Source organism: Entelurus aequoreus, linkage group LG02 (assembly GCF_033978785.1).
Source record: "Entelurus aequoreus isolate RoL-2023_Sb linkage group LG02, RoL_Eaeq_v1.1, whole genome shotgun sequence".
Taxonomy (NCBI): domain Eukaryota; kingdom Metazoa; phylum Chordata; class Actinopteri; order Syngnathiformes; family Syngnathidae; genus Entelurus; species Entelurus aequoreus.
Window position 1 is genome coordinate 84,061,176 of NC_084732.1, and position 17,332 is coordinate 84,078,507.

Here is a 17,332-nt window from a genome sequence, read left to right on the forward strand (position 1 = left end):
CACACATTCTTAACAATGAGCGCTCACTCGGCTTCAATGGTGCGTTAATACCCATCCACCTGCCTCCCCTCTCCCCCCCCTTACCCTCTGGCTCATCTACTGACTGCTGACACAGCCATTACTCACCAGTTTAAAGCAGCTCTTTGGCAGGGCGGCTCAGCCGGTTTGCGAAGGTTTTTGGGGAGGGGTGGAGTGCAAAGGGTCAGGCCAATGGGCATCTGGGATTACCACCGACCGGCCTACCATCTGCCATACATATAATAATAATCAGGGTGAGGAAATCAATTGCCTGTGTAAATATCACAGATATTTAGGATAATTTAGCGCCGACTACAATCAGTTAAGGAGTATATTATGTTATATTCTCATTTCCGTCCGATCAATCGACTCATTACCAAACATCACTGATTAAACAGTTGTTGGAATTAGGAAATACACAGGCTGGCTTTTCCATCTTCCCTGTAGTTACTGTTTGTTTTAGACATGCTTAATAAGTTATATTAAAGTCCCACTTAAGAACTTTCAGTTTTGGTTGGTTTTGGCGGCGCCAGTGGATCAAAACAATAGTGTTTTCCCAGAATATTGGCACAAATATTAGGTCTCTAATGGCTATGCTAATGGTTTTTTTATTTTTATTTTTTTTATTAAATCAACATAAAAAACACAAGATACATTTTAATTAGTGCACCAACCCAAAAAACCTCCCTCCCCCATTTACACTCATTCACACTCATTCACACAAAAGGGTTGTTTCTTTCTGTTATTAAATTTCTGGTTCCTACAATATAAAACAATACAGTCTGCAAGGGATACAGTCCTTGAAGCACACATGATTGTGTGTGCTGCTGGTCCACTAACATACTATTTTTTATGTAATTGTTTTTATATTGTTTTACCTTCTTTTTTATTCAAGAAAATGTTTTTTTTATTTATTTATCTTATTTTATTTTATTTTTTAAATATTGTCCCACTTAAGAACTTTCAGTTTTGGTTGGTTTTGGCGGCGCCAGTGGACCAAAACAATAGTTTTTTGCCAGAATATTTGCACAAATATTAGGTCTCTAATGGCTATGCTGATGTTACATAGCAGACACTATCAAGAAATGATCTTGGATTGCACTACTAACATGGATGTATCGGGGCGGATGCAGGTCCGAAGCATTGAAAGTTTTTTCCGAAGGAACTTAGGAACTATTAGTCCTACAGAAAATACATTTACAACAGAGTTAAATTGTCAAATATTAATTTTACATTTTTTGATATCATTACTAGGTATTTTATTTTTTATCTGGCCGGTAATTCATCCATTAATTAATTAATTAACTCATCGGGAAAAAAAAGTATTAGACATATCATCTATTCAGCAACATCATTTTATAATTGTATCGCTGCTAGAGGACTAAAGAGGCTAAATAAAATGAATTCAATGTATCCGTTTTGGTGTCCTTTAGTACTTTTTTTAATGACGTCCGTTGTTTTCACCTAGAATATACAGTCCAGGCCAAAAGTTTGGACACACCTTCTCATTTCAATGCGTTTTCTTTATTTTCATGACTATTTACATTGTAGATTGTCACTGAAGGCATCAAAACTATGACACCTGTGATGTGAAAACCATTTCAGGTGACCACCTCTTGAAGCTCATCGAGAGAATGCCAAGAGTGTGCAAAGCAGTAATCAGAGCAAAGGGTGGCTATTTTGAAGAAACTAGAATATAAGACATGTTGTCAGTTATCTCACCTTTTTTTGTTAAGTACATAACTCCACATGTGTTCGCTCATAGTTTTGATGCCTTCAGTGACAATCTACAATGTAAATAGTCATGAAAATACAGAAAACACATTGAATGAAAAGGTGTGTCCAAACTTTTGGCCTGTACTGTATATTATTGAAATTATTTTAATATGAAAAAAAACTTCTTTAAGTGTGCATTTTTTTTCGGTCTCGATCGGAGTAAGTGCAGCTTCTCTCCAATGGGGTCACTGTAGATATACTGCACGCCTATAAAAAGTGGTAAATGTCTCCTGCATGTTTGAAAACATAGCAAAACGCCACAGAGTTTCTTCGTGGTATTGTACATGCAAAATCCTCATTTAATTATGGCGGTCTGCACCACTTTACAATTGCACACACAGTCTTAGTAAATCGCACACAACACGCCCACTAATAGTACATGCTGTTTTATAGATTGCACACGCTACTGTCTTAAGAAAATATACCCGGTGATGTACAGTCTAATACAGGGGTGTCAAACTTTTTTTAAGTGAGTGCCATATTGCAGTGAGGGCCACTTTTTTGTCAAATTGATTTAAATTATGTATGCGGTGATAACCTGTGATTAATCATGACTAAACAAAATTCAAGTGTGATGCATCTGATTTAGAAAAAATATATCATTTGACAGAACTAATATAAATGTGTAAACACCTCATGATATAATTACACAATTGCCGTGGCATTTGATTATTAGATTTTTTTTTTTATGTACAAGTTGATGGATAACTTGTTTTGAAATCCTAAGTAAAGGTGACAATCAGACATTTAACTATTTATTTTTGCAAAAAGTATATAGTAAAATAATATTTGGCATGATCAGCCAAAGACATGCACCTGGGGATAGGTTGATTGGCAACACTAAATTGGCCCTAGTGTGTGAATGTGAGTGTGAATGTTGTCTGTCTATCTGTGTTGGCCCTGTGATGAGGTGGCGACTTGTCCAGGGTGTACCCCGCCTTCCGCCCGAATGCAGCCGAGATAGGCTCCAGCACCCCCCGCGACTCCAGAAGGGACAAGCGGTAGAAAATGGATGGATGGAGATAATCCATCCATCCATTTTCTACCGCTTGGCCCTTTTGGGGATGGATGGAGATAATCCATCCATCCATTTTCTACCGCTTGTCCCTTTCGGGGTCGCGGGGGGTGCTCCTGAGTAGTCCTGAGTTCAATCCCGGGCTCGGGATCTTTCTGTGTGGATGGAGATAATATTAAAGTTTAAAAAATATGCATTTTTTTTCAGTCAAAATTAAAAGATAAAATGTATTTGTTAAAACAAAATGAAGTATTTTCTCGACACACATCTTTCCAGGCTGTCGCGGTCCATATAAAATCATATGGCAGGCCAGATGTGGCCCCCGGTCCTTGAGTTTGATAGTGGTGGTCCAATGCATGTTAATTTAGGGATAATCCTTTTCAAACCAAACGTGTATGTACGGTATAACCGTAATAGATTAGTCTCATCATTCGTGGTAGACCATTATGACAAAATATGGTCATACCAGGACACAGATGCCAAGTCAGGAGTTTAGAAGCATGGACGTACAGTGCTTTTTATCGTTTTTTGTTTTTTTTTAACAACAAATAAATCACTTTGTTGTATACTCGGCTCAGCCACAATTACAATAGTATCCACATTCTCTTTTTATCTGGTCTTAATCCTGAAGAAACAATTAATTTCCATGCAGCAGTAGTACACTTCAAAAGGTCGGTGGTATGCTTGAAAATAATCTGCTAACCTATGCAACAGCTCATCATACCCTGTCTATTATGTACAGTACATAAAACCATTTTAGGAGAAGATCCCCTTTTGATACAAGGACACCCAGCTGTCACCCCACTGGTCATTTATTGTTCTGTTGTCCGCGGAGGCGTCAGTTGGGGGGATTAGCAAGCAGCGGCACATGTCAGGGAGTGAGAGTGTGGACCCAAGCGTGCAAGACAGACTGCTCGTCATAGGCCTCGGAGCCGCGACACACGGCTGAGCACGCTCCATTGCGGTGGGGACGGATTATGATTCCACACAGACAGGTGTGCACATGACACGATCACCTGCACACGTGTGACGCTGTTGGGATTAGGCGGTGAACAACAAGCATACTTCTTCTGTTCATGCAGCACACTTACACTGGACCCTTTCCACCGGGATTTCCTGGCATGTGCCAACACTTAATGATACAAAAGCAGTTTTACAGCAAATGTTGCTTAGGCTGACCATATTCTGAAATCCCAAAAAGAGAACACATATATGCGTGCCAAGGCGGGCAGCATGCCAAGACCGGGACTAGGTAAAAATTTGCCAATGATACTCGAACTTGCTTTATAAATAATATATTTATTTAATTAACTTAATGATACAAAAGCTGTTTTACAGCAAATGTTGCTTAGGCTGACCATATTCTGAAATCCCAAAAAGAGAACACATATATGCGTGCCAAGGCGGGCAGCATGCCAAGGCCGGGACTAGGTAAAAATTTGCCAATGATACTCGAACTTGCTTTATAAATAATATATTTATTTAAATAAAGCATTTTTTCTCCTCTGTTGACAGCAGTGTTGGCGCTAGGAATTTTCAAAATGGGGTCCCACAGTAAATTTTTGGGGTCCCACTTTTTTGTAAGCGTTTTGAAAAGAAATTATAAACGTATGCATTATCCTGTTATATTGCACATTGTATATTGTTTTTTGGAAAAAGGTTGTCATAAACGTCACTTAATTCATTAAAAGAAAAAATGTGTATACATATGTAAATGTATTCAGTTATAAACATTCATTTACTTTCTTTTTTCCTTCATGGATCTAAACTGTACCGCTGCTGGTAGTTTTTTCTATGATTTTATTTAATAAGTTGTAGGTGTATTTATTTCAGTATAAAAGTGTAAAAAGTGTTTTTCTTGGGTCATGAAATAATGATAATGGTGTGCCAGGGCATACATACATTTTATATTTAACGTTCAAATCTCTGGAGTCTACATCAACTTCAGATATCCCTCATTTCAAAATGTTTTATAGTTTTTTTAATGTTGTTTTTTTGTTTGTTTGTTTTCCGCCCTTTTTTGTCAAACAAAACTATGTTTTTAATGGCAAACACACAAAATATGCAAAATCTTTCACCAAAAATATTTTTCAAAGTGGAATATTTCATGTGAAGTAATCAGAACCTTGGATAGGTCAATAATTCATGATAACATTTGAGGCATTTAAGAAACTCCGCCCGGACAGCCACGCAAAAGAGGACATGTCCGGGGAAAAGAGGACGTATGGTCAGTCTAATGTTGCTAAATAACGGCAATATTGTAGCAATCACAATTATGCTAATTATAATACACATGTCGTGTTATTGCCATGCATCAGGCGTTTTGACTTTGTGGGCTGTTCTGAGTCTTTCTAGTCATTTATTAGGGTGAGGGATACACAAACAATTCTTATTCATCCCGATTCTAAACTAATTCATCATTTTCAAACATCAATGTATTTATTTCTCTTTTTTAAAAATCAAATTTTAAAAGGATGTTTGTCGGCCATCTCCAAGCAACCAGAAGGAGCTTCTCTAACCTGTAACCTGAAATAGTTTCATTATCTGTAATTATTATGCAAGGAAATTTCGTTCTTATCTGTACTGTAAAGTTCAAATTTGAATGACAATAAAAGGAAGTCTAAGTCTAAGTCTCTTATACCAAATAGTACCTTATTTTCTGGAGCATAGGGTGCACCGGATTATAAGGCGCACTGCCTTTGAGCGGGTCTAGTCAGGATGATTTTCATACAAAAGGCGCAACGGATTATACGGCGCATTAAAGGGGTCATATTATTAATTTTCTTTCTAAATGTAAAACACTTCCTTGTGGTCTACATAACATGTAATGGTGGTTATTTGGTCATTAGATGATGTTTTACAGATCATCTTCAAGTCGCTTTCTGACAGTCGCTTCAGGATGCGCCGTTTTGTGGGCGGTCTTATTTACGTGGCTCACCTTCGACAGCGGCTTCTCCCCGTCATCTTTGTTGTAGCGGTGTAGCGTGCAAGGACGGGAGTGGAAGAAGTGTCAAAAGATGGAGCTAACTGTTTTAATGACATTCAGACTTTACTTCAATCAATAACGGAGCAGCATCTCCTCATCCGTGGCTCACTAGTGAAAAACCGTCCGACTGGAACTCTCTAATACAGGGGTAGGGAACCTATGGCTCTAGAGCCAGGTGTGGCTCTTTTGATGACTGCATCTGGCTCTCAGATAAATCTTAGCTGACATAGCTTAACACCATAAGTAATGAATAATTCCGCTGGTAATCACAGTGTTAGAACTAACTTTCAAAATATAAAACATTCTCATGCATTTTAGTCCATCCATCCGTTTTCTACCGCACCTGTTCAAGAAGTCGCGTTAATGTTCAGAAGTATTTTATTTATTATTGGTTAGCATCAGAATAACAATGTTTTTAAAAAGAGTAAGAGACTTATTATACTCTAAAAATGTTGGTCTTACTTAACAATGCACACATTTACTTGTATTCAGTGATAAAAAAATATGATATGGCTCCCACGGAAATACATTTTCAAATATTTGGCTTTCATGGCTCTCTCAGCCAAAAAGGTTCCCGACCCCTGCTCTAATAACTTAAGTTCCGTGGGTGTATAATGTAAACTCACTACACTGGTAGTTTTAGCGCTTCCATAGCGAGATATAAATTAGAACTTTAGGCTACCTTATATTTGAAATGGCAACAGCATACACACACCATAGTAATACTTGTATCTCTGACTATGGTAGCCGTAATGGGCCGACAATCCATCAAGCGGTGCGGCTTCAAGGTCCTACTAAAAACATTTTGACAGATTTTTGAGCGCCGTGTGTAATGTTCTTTATTTTCAATGGAACATTTAAAGTTTTGGTCTTGTTTACTGGCGTCATATTGCAGTCTACACCAGTGTTATTCAACCTTTTCTGAGCCAAGGCACATTTTTTAATTGAAAAAATTCTGAGGCACACCACCAGCAGAAAACATGCAAAAAATTAAACTCATTAGCCGATATTGACAATAAAAAGTTGTTTTCGCAATTGTTGGATATGAATTCAAACCATGACCAAGCATGCATCACTATAGCTCTTGTCTCAAAGTAGGTGTACTGTCACGACCTGTCACATCACACCGTGACTTATTTTGAGGTCTTTGGTGTTTTCCTGTGTGTAGTGTTTTAGTTCTTGTCTTGCGCTCCTATTTTGGTGGCTTTTCCACTTTTGTTGGTATTTTCCTGTAGTAGTTTCATGTCTTCCTTGAACGCTATTCCCCGCACTTGCTTTGTTTTCGCAATCCAGACTATCTAAGTTGTGCGGAAGCTATCCTTCTTTGTGGGGACATTGTTGATTGTCATGTCATGTACGGATGTACTTTGTGGACGTCGTCTACTCCACACGCTGTAAGTCTTTGCTGTCGTCCAGCATTCTGTTTTTCTTTACTTTGCAGCCAGTTCAGTTATAGTTTCGTTTTGCATAGCCATCCCTTAGCTTCAATGCCTTTTCTTAACGGCACTCGCCTTTTGTTTATTTTTGGTTTAAGTGTTAGATACCTTTTTACCTACACGCTGCCTCCCGCATATTGTGATCATGACAAACCATGTTCCCGACATAAGCAATTAGCTACCTGCTGCTACCTACTGATATGGAAGAGTATTACACAGTTACTCTGCCGAGCTCTAGACAGCACAGACACTCAACAACGGCACATTTGCGGATTATAATTACTGGTTTGCAAAAAATATTTTTAACTCAATTAGGTGAAATTACATAATCTCCTACGGCACACCAAACTGTATCTCACGGCACACTAGTGTGCCGCGGCACAGTGGTTGAAAAACAGTGGTCTACATGTATCTCTTATGTGTGACTGCCATCTATTGGTCACACTTATCATTACACCATGTACCAAATAAAATTGCTTCGAGGTCGGCAAGCACAACTAGAATTATTCCGTACATGAGGCGCACAGGGTTTTAAGATGCACTGTCCATTTTTGGGAAAATGAAAGGATTTGAAGTGCGCCTTATAGTCCGAAAAATACGGTAATAGACGTCTTCACAAATATTAACATGATATATAATATGAAGCATAAAATGCGTTGGCAAAAAAGTCAATTTTTGTGTTTTGTGTTATTTCGATCTTTTTTACATTCTGTGTGCCCACAGCCTGTAGAAATGTGCGTACGTGAATTATGAAGTTGGCGCGGGGCACTGCACATTTTTACGTCACGTTCACTCTTGATTTATCTCAACTTTGAGGGCGTACGCCAGGTTTTTGTGCATATGCAAGCCTAATGCATGAGGCCCCTGGTGAGTAGACAGGCAGGCAGGAGGGCAGGCCGCTGCCGTTTAAAAGGCTTGGGAACTTGAGCTCCCCCTCGCCAGGTCTCCGCTGCCCGACTCATTATCTTATCTCCCATTGTAACCTGCTGTTATTGACCCTCTCATGATTGATGATGTCGCTGTCTGATTACACCGAGACAAAACACCTCCAAGATCACCTTTCGCTCTCGTGTCCAACTCACGGAAGAAGACTGATAGCGCTTGTTGGCTTGTGTCACATGCATGCCAGCACACCATTGCAAACTGGTCACATAAATGGGCTTTAAAACAAATTATACTTTTTTATAATTTGCAAAGAAATACCAAACAAAATCTGTTCCCAGAAAATTCAGATTTTTGAATTAATTTTCAAGATTTAAAATGAATACATTGCATTGCCTGCGATTAGGTGGTGACTTGTCCAGGGTGTACCCCGCCTTTCGCCCAAATGCAGCTGGGATAGGCTCCAGCCACCTCTGCGACCTCGACAGGGACAAGCGGTAGGAAATGGATGGACGGATGGACATTGCTCGGGGTCAAAGCTGTTCGGTGCGGCTTCATAACTTACCAAAGTCGTACTAAAACATTTTTGATAGATTTTAGAGCGCTGTGTGTAATGTTCTACATTTTCAATGGAACATATAACATTTTGGTGTTGTTTACTTGAGTCATATTGCAGTCTTCACATATCTCTTATGTGTGATTGCCATCATATTGCAGTCTACACGTATCTCTTATGTGTGATTGCCATCATATTGCAGTCTACACGTATCTCTTATGTGTGACTGCCATCTACTGGTCACTCTTATAATTTCCCCATGTACCAAATAAAATAGCTTTTGAGGTCGGTAAGCACAACCAAAATGATTCCGTACATTAGGGGCACCGGGTTATAAAGCGCGCTGTCGCGTTTTGAGAAAATGAAAGGACCTTAAGTGCCTCTCATAGTTCGAAAAATACGGTATATATATACACTACCGTTCAAAAGTTTGGGGTCACCCAAACAATTTTGTGGAATAGCCTTCATTTCTAAGAACAAGAATAGACTGTCGAGTTTCAGATGAAAGTTCTCTTTTTCTGGCCATTTTGAGTGTTTAATTGACCCCACAAATGTGATGCTCCAGAAACTCAATCTGCTCAAAGGAAGGTCAGTTTTGTAGCTTCTGTAACGAGCTAAACTGTTTTCAGATGTGTGAACATGATTGCACAAGGGTTTTCTAATCATCAATTAGCCTTCTGAGCCAATGAGCAAACACATTGTACCATTTGAACACTGGAGTGATAGTTGCTGGAAATGGGCCTCTATACACCTATGTAGATATGGCACCAAAAACCAGACATTTGCAGCTAGAATAGTCATTTACCACATTAGCAATGTATAGAGTGTATTTCTTTAAAGTTAAGACTAGTTTAAAGTTATCTTCTTTGAAAAGTACAGTGCTTTTCCTTCAAAAATAAGGACATTTCAATGTGACCCCAAACTTTTGAACGGTAGTGTATATATACATATATATATATATATATATATATACAGTATATATATATATATATATACAGTATATATATATATATATATATATATATATATATATATATATATATATATATATACATATTTAAAAAAAAATATATATATATATATATATATATATATATATATATATATATATATATATATATATATATATATATATATATATATATATATATATATATAGTTTTTTTTAAATAGATTTTTTTTTTTTTTTTTTTTTTTATCGATGAAAAATCGTTACAAATAAGAATCGCGACTAATCAGAAAATATATTTCTTTTTTTGACACCCCTACTGAATGTTTGCATTGTCTCCTCCCTGTGCTGTGGCCATTTTGATAACATGTTAAATGGATTGGAGCTCCTTATTTTGCCCACCTAAGAGACGCAAACTTCTGCGCACAAGTTTGGTTGATCAGCTTTGTGTGTGCTATCAAGTTTGCACATGTTTTAATACACGCAAACCTTTAGTACATCAGACCAGTGGCGTGCCGTCACTAGAGGCAGCGGAGGCACGGCCTCACCTGCCATCATGGAAAGAAAAAAAAAAGTAAAAAGAAAAAAAAATAATTAAATTGTTATATGTATCCAGTGATTATACTAAAGTTATTTTCCATTTAACTTCACCAGTTTTAGATTATTTTTATTTTTATTTTCACATTTGCCGTTCAAATACTGAGAAGAGACGGTGCGGTGATCAGCAGCCAGTTGAGGCACGTCACTGATTTGTGCCTCAAGGCTAACTGCTGGCCTGCTGTGCAGTGAGACCGTATTGCTATATGAATTATATTATACATTTCCATAGTTTAGTTAGCTGAGGTATATAATGTACAGTGTATTTGTCAACAACTGTATGTGTGTAACGTGCTGAGCATTCATAAGTCTGCTGCGGAGACACACTGTGTGAGGCTCGTATCATAACCCCGCCTCCTGGTGCCAAGCATCTCCACCGCAGAATGCACCCCCGACGGGAGCACCGCGGCCACACCAACCAAAGCCCACACCCAAACCCTCCACGTGCAAGACCGAATCCACCCAAAAAAAGTCACTTAACAAGAAGCCAAAAAGTGCAAAAACACCAATGCTCGCGCTGCAGGAGCCGCGAACGACCGCAGGGACACAACATTAGGTACACCTGCACTGCAGGTTCATATGTTTGTTTTTTTTAGTTTTAGTTTGTTTTTTTTTAATTTTATTTTTATTTTAAACAACATAAAAAAAGACACAAGTTACACTTACCATTAGTGCATCAACCCAAGAAAACCCTCCCTCCCCCATTCACACTCATTTACACAAAAGGGGCTGTCTCTTTATGTTATTAAAAAAAAAAATCTTCTGGTTCCTACAATATAGAATAATATAGTCTGCAAGGGATACAGTCTTTAGAGCACACATGATTGTGTGTGGAGCTGGTCCATTAACATTTTCATTAATTACTATCTTTTATGTAATTGTTTTTATATTGCTTTACTTTCAAACAAAACAAACAAAGGACCTTAACTTCACCAGACCGGGTTGTCAATGAAATCAGATTGTTCAAAAGGGTTCTTAAAACCAGGTCCAGTTCAGATAACGTCCAGATCGAGCTCAGCAACACACACCTTCACCCATGTACACCGAAAACCAGGGAACACAACAGGTTGCATACAATCTACAAACAAAAATACATTTTCAAATTAAGCACCCATGTACAGTCCAGATCACATCCAAGTCGAACTCAGCAACACATACCTTCATTTATGTACAATTAAAATAGGGAATGCAACAACAGATTGCATATCATATATAAACAAAATTACATTTTCAAAATAAGCCTTTGAGGACTTCCCATCTCTTTTTATGTTTTTTGGCATCATTATCGTTTATAACCATATAATTTTCTAAAGTTAAAAAATACTGAATAAATGTTTTAAAGAAAGAAATACTAAGTGAATATCTGTTTTTGGCCTTAAAAATAAACCTTTTACCGAGTACTATAATTAAATTGACTAAATCATGACTGTCAATGAACTCTCCTAAAATAACAGAAACCACATCAAGCTTCATAAACAAACCAATCTTTAAACACATTTTTTCAACTTCCACCCAAAACGAAGACACAATATGACAATACCAAAACAAATGTAGGGTGGATTCAGGCTCCTGACAACAAAATCGGCAATCATCTGACTCTGTCATATTCCATATTTTTAACATTTTTCCCGTGGGTAGTAAGTTATAAATAATTTTAATTTGAAAATAACGATTTTGCACATCGATAGTGGTTTTGTAGATTAATTTGAATATTGCATCCCACGGGCAACGGGCAGTCAAAAAAGTCCTCCCATTTTCCATATGTGTTGTATGGGGCAGCCTTCAAAGATTTCTTTATTAAATGAAACTTATATATTTTTCTATTTATTTTAGTTCCTTTTTGCCAACTAGAATTTCTTATTTAGGGTTTACAAACTAATAATTTAGTAGTTCCATAATTAATTTGTTTCCATCTTTTCCCAATGACTCCAGTTAGTTGATTAAATGAAAAGCTTGAACAAGCATCACCATACATGGTTGTAAATTCATCATATTTCATAATATTACCATTCTCATTGATAATGCCATTGACAAAAATGATTCCTCTTTCAAGCATATTTTTCCAAAAGAAAGGCTTTCCATCTATTACAATATTAGAGTTCATCCATATTATCTGCTGCAAAATATCATCTCTTTTTTCTGGTACATAAATTTGAAAACACCACCATGAGTGGATTGTTTCCTTTATGAACCCCGCCATGTTTCCCAGCAGACTCTCTACATAAGAAAAATGGGAGGGGATCACTTGTAAAAAAGGATACAATTTCTTTTGATACAGTACATGTTTTTGTCTAACAGGACACTTGTGTACCACTCAGTGTTTAGATACATCTTTGGAACAATCGATGCTTTTAAAGACAGAAACATAGCTTCAAGGTTGAGAAGTTTCAGGCCCCCATATTCATATTAATTGTACAAAACCTTTCTTTTAATCATTTCTGGTTTGCCGTCCCAGACCAAATCGAAGACCCTCCGCTCATAAATCTTAAAAAAGTTTTGTGATGGAGCTGGTAATGACAAAAACAAATAAATAAATTGAGGAATAATTAACGAGTTGATAATAGATATTTTACCATACAAGGTTAAGGATTTCCCTTTCCATAATTGCATAATTTTATCCAGCTTTCTTAGTCGATTATCATAATTTACTGAGCCTAGAGCCTAGGTTCATATGTTTGTAAATCTGACTGTGATGATGCAGTCGTGCCTCACCAGACATTAACCTCACCGCACGCCACTGCATCAGACCCTATGGTTCTGGGCTTCCTACAACAAATCAGGCTGGTAACTTGTGCTCTTTTTCCATTGAAAGAGGGCGCCTCGCTTCTCTGTGCAGTACACGACGACAGATGCCTCATTATCCATGCCAGAGGGGACAAAACAAGTCCTGGACCTGATGCTGTCCCCCCCACCGAACCTCCCTGATGGCATTCGGTTTCAAGTGCACCGACACGAGGCCAAAGACGGGCCCGGGTTCATCTCTGACCTCGGTGAGTGCAGTTCGGACACAGTCACATTAAACTTTGAGGGGATCCAAAGGTCTCCACCAGCAGTTGTTAACAGCAGCATTGTCCTGCCTCTGCTGGCTCAAAGGGCCAAGTGTAACTTGGCACCCCCTCCTGTGGTCAGGGCCACCCCCCCGGGGGACACAGATACAGTGACACCCTTCAAATCCATTCACTACTCCTGCGAGTCTCTATCACGTTGACAGAAACTGAAGATTCAAAAGCAAGTCCGAATTCCACTGCGCACAAAAATAATATCGGACAGACGCTCGTGGGCTTACTGACCATTTTATGAAATAAATAAGGCAGTGTGTGTTTATGTCTGGGTGAATCACACGGGTGACATCTGTTGCAAAAAAATAACTGACACCACATGCACAACTCTGACCCCCTACTGTGAAACTAAGACAGCAAAGGGGGTTTTAAATGTGTTATTACAAAATAGGTGTGTTCTGTCGATACAAAGAGACACCTGCTCAGGATTTTATCACAACATTTTAATGTTTGGCAACAAAATATGTGAAACAGGACAGGAATTTTAAAAAAGTGAACAATGTACAGTCATACAAAAAAAAAAAAGATTTTGTTGCTTTGCAAATTTGAATTAATTGTAGTAGGTAAAATATAATCAATATGATTGTGTTTTGGATTATGAGGCAAATATTGAATTACATTTCAAATAAAGATGTTTGGAATACAATCAGTGTAGTTAATTAAAACATAAACATTATATATATTTACTTCTTAATAGAGAGAATATTGAGTGAATTCCAATTAAGGGCATATTTTAAATGAATGGAATTACACATCTGGAACTACACATCATACATCTCCCTGTATGATCAGTGCCAGAGTTTGGTCCGTATTGCCGGCAGTAAGTCGGACACATTTCCAGTGAGGGTTGGACTCGGCCAAGGCTGCCCTTTGTCACCGATTCTGTTCATAACTTTTATGGACAGAATTTCTAGGCGCAGTCAAGGTGTTGATGGGATCTGGTTTGGTGGCTGCAGGATTAGGTCTCTGCTTTTTGCAGATGATGTGGTCCTGATGGCTTCATCTGGCCAGGATCTTCAGCTCTCGCTGGATCGGTTCGCAGCTGAGTGTGAAGCGACTGGGATGAGAATCAGCACCTCCAAGTCCGAGTCCGTGGTTCTCGCCCGGAAAAGGGTGGAGTGCCATCTCCGGGTTCCGGAGGAGACCCTGCCCCAAGTGGAGGAGTTCAAGTACCTTGGAGTCTTGTTCACGAGTGAGGGAAGAGTGGATCGTGAGATCGACAGGCGGATCGGTGCGGCGTCTTCAGTAATGCGGACACTGTATCGATCCGTTGTGGTGAAGAAGGAGCTGAGCCGGAAGGCAAAGCTCTCAATTTACCGGTCGATCTACGTTCCCATCCTCACCTATGGTCATGAGCTTTGGGTTATGACCGAAAGGACAAGATCACGGGTACAAGCGGCCGAAATGAGTTTCCTCCGCCGGGTGGCGGGTCTCTCCCTTAGAGATAGGGTGAGAAGCTCTGCCATCCGGGGGGAGCTCAAAGTAAAGCTGCTGCTCCTCCACATCGAGAGGAGCCAGTTGAGGTGGTTCGGGCATCTGGTCAGGATGCCACCCGAACGCCTCCCTAGGGAGGTGTTTAGGGCACGTCCGACCGGTAGGAGGCCACGGGGAAGACCCAGGACACGTTGGGAAGACTATGTCTCCCGGCTGGCCTGGGAACGCCTCGGGATCCCCCGGGAAGAGCTGGACGAAGTGGCTGGGGAGAGGGAAGTCTGGGTTTCCCTGCTTAGGCTGCTGCCCCTGCGACCCGACCTTGGATAAGCGGAAGAAGATGGATGGATGGATGGACACATCTGGAAGTGTTGCTATGTTCTATGTGTAATTCCATTCATTTAAAATATGCCCTTAATTAGAATTCACTCAATATTCTCTCTATCAAGAAGTACATAAATATAATGCTTATGTTTTAAATAACTATAATGATTGTTTTCCAAACATTTTTATTTGAAATGTAATTAAATATTTGCCTGAAAATCCAAAACACAATCATATTGATTCTATTTTACCTACTACAATTAATTCAAATTTACACAGCCACATAAACCAATGGATGGATCCATACATACATCTGTAACGATACCAAGTACAAGAGCCGTATCTACTCTATACTACAATGATTACATCGATATTTTTACTATCACAAAATTAGGAGCCTTGGTTTGCTTACTTACTACTAAAAGATAAGTTATCTGGAATGTTTACTATCTTATTTTATGACATATTCCTCTTTGATTGCAATAAGAAACACATGTTTAATGTATCACGCGATTTTCTCTTAAAATAAAGCCAATATTTTTTTTGAGGTCTCCTTTGTTTTCAAAACTATCGAAATACATTTTGGTACCCTTATTGGCACCAAAATGTTGGAATTGGGACAAGCCTAGCGTGTAGTATACGGTATATCACCATGGAGACGCTCATTTACTGCTTCTTCATGTTATATTGCTCCTAACTGTGGCTTGTTGTTGTGTTTTTGTCACGACCGGGTCGCATGGTGCTGCGAGGTTCGTTGACCCGGGATGCAAAAACGGAACACTCCGGACAGGACTTGCAGGAAGGAACACGATTTATTCTCAAACAAATCAAAGCACCACCAAGAACAGAAAACAAGTCGAAATAAACACGTACCAATCGCACTCAAAACTAAACTTAGCATGGGCTAGGAGACAAGCAAAACTTACGTGACGAGAGCATGAAGCAAACAATGACGCCAGACTGAGCGTGGCGAGCAAGGTGACTAAATAGCTCTCTGATTAGTGGTTGACAGCAGCTGAGCGTGGGACCACTAACCAGAGGCAGGTGAACCCAATTAATCCCCATGGTGACCAACATAAACCCAGGAGTGCACAAACAGGAACTCAGGGAGTCCAAAACTAACAGAACATAACAAAACATGATCCGGAGCGCGGATCATGACAGTTTTCAAACATGCAGGAGAGATGTACCACTTTTTATGGGCATTTTAGAAGCAGTCCTGCAGTTCATCTACATTGACACCACTTTTTTTTTAAATATACGTAATATATATTATACGTGGGAAAAAAAAAAACGAAAAATCCTAAAGGACACCAAAAAGGATCAATTGAATTTGTATTAATCAGCTCTTTAAGTTCTCTAGCAGCTATAAATTATATAAAAAGATGTTGCTGAATAAAAGATATGTCTAATATTTTTCTCGTCTGTCCATCGTGTTTCTGGGCAGCGCGACACTGATCCTGCAGCTGTGTGTGGAACTATCACTTTGCACGTCCTTCTGACACGTGCTAAATAAAACGCAACATAGTGCTCCCAAAACCATGATGAGTATTGATGAATCACATTGCGTGTGCCAAATAATTATACTTGCATTTTCTCCTCCCAGCATTAGCATATATGTTGCATATTAATGAAGACAAAATTAGATTGCATGCCTTATCCTGCTCACTTAACGGACACAATCCACTTTTCACATGTTAAGTAAATCCGGTCCGTAGTACGCTAATCACTCGCTGACAACCAGCACGTTAATTCCTAGCTGACAACTGGCGCCCCAACGCCATGACGGCATCAATGAGCAGGTGGATGTTAGACATCCTGTGCTTCTCCACATTCCTTCAAAATGTCATGACATGACATTTTTTCCCTCAGTGAACCGCAGCTCTCTAGTGCCGGAAACACTCATACACCTACCACCACCACCACCATGCTTGATTGACTGTAGGCAAGACACAATAATCTTGGTACTCACTTGTGTTGCCAGGTATTTAGACAGGGTGGTGAACAGCTGTATAATTACTACTCTAAAGTATATCCAAGTTTTTTAGTGTTGTCCTCTGAGAGGATATACTGTTACAAAATTGGTTTCTGAGTGTATTAACTGCATTAACCTGGATGGTAATTCCAGGGATGATGTATCTATTAAATGTTTGTAAATGTGTGTATAATTTTGCCAATCCAACATGTTCAAACGGTAATATATGAAAGAAAAATCTACAACTCAGTGTACTCTATTACATTTGTTTCATCAAAAAAACCTTCGTATGCCAATATTGCAGATACATGTAATCGTTGTCAATCGA

General features: G+C 38.9%; 1 protein-coding gene across 1 annotated transcript in view; it reads left to right on the top strand.

Moving 5' to 3' along the window:
* Positions 1-17,332, top strand: part of dhodh (dihydroorotate dehydrogenase) — a 63,633-nt gene that overhangs the window by 11,324 nt on the left and 34,977 nt on the right. The window contains exon 2 of the mRNA XM_062033511.1: positions 13,028-13,205. Coding sequence (XP_061889495.1) covers positions 13,140-13,205 — 66 coding nt within the window. The 5' untranslated portion in view covers positions 13,028-13,139. The remainder of the gene's footprint in view (positions 1-13,027; positions 13,206-17,332) is intronic.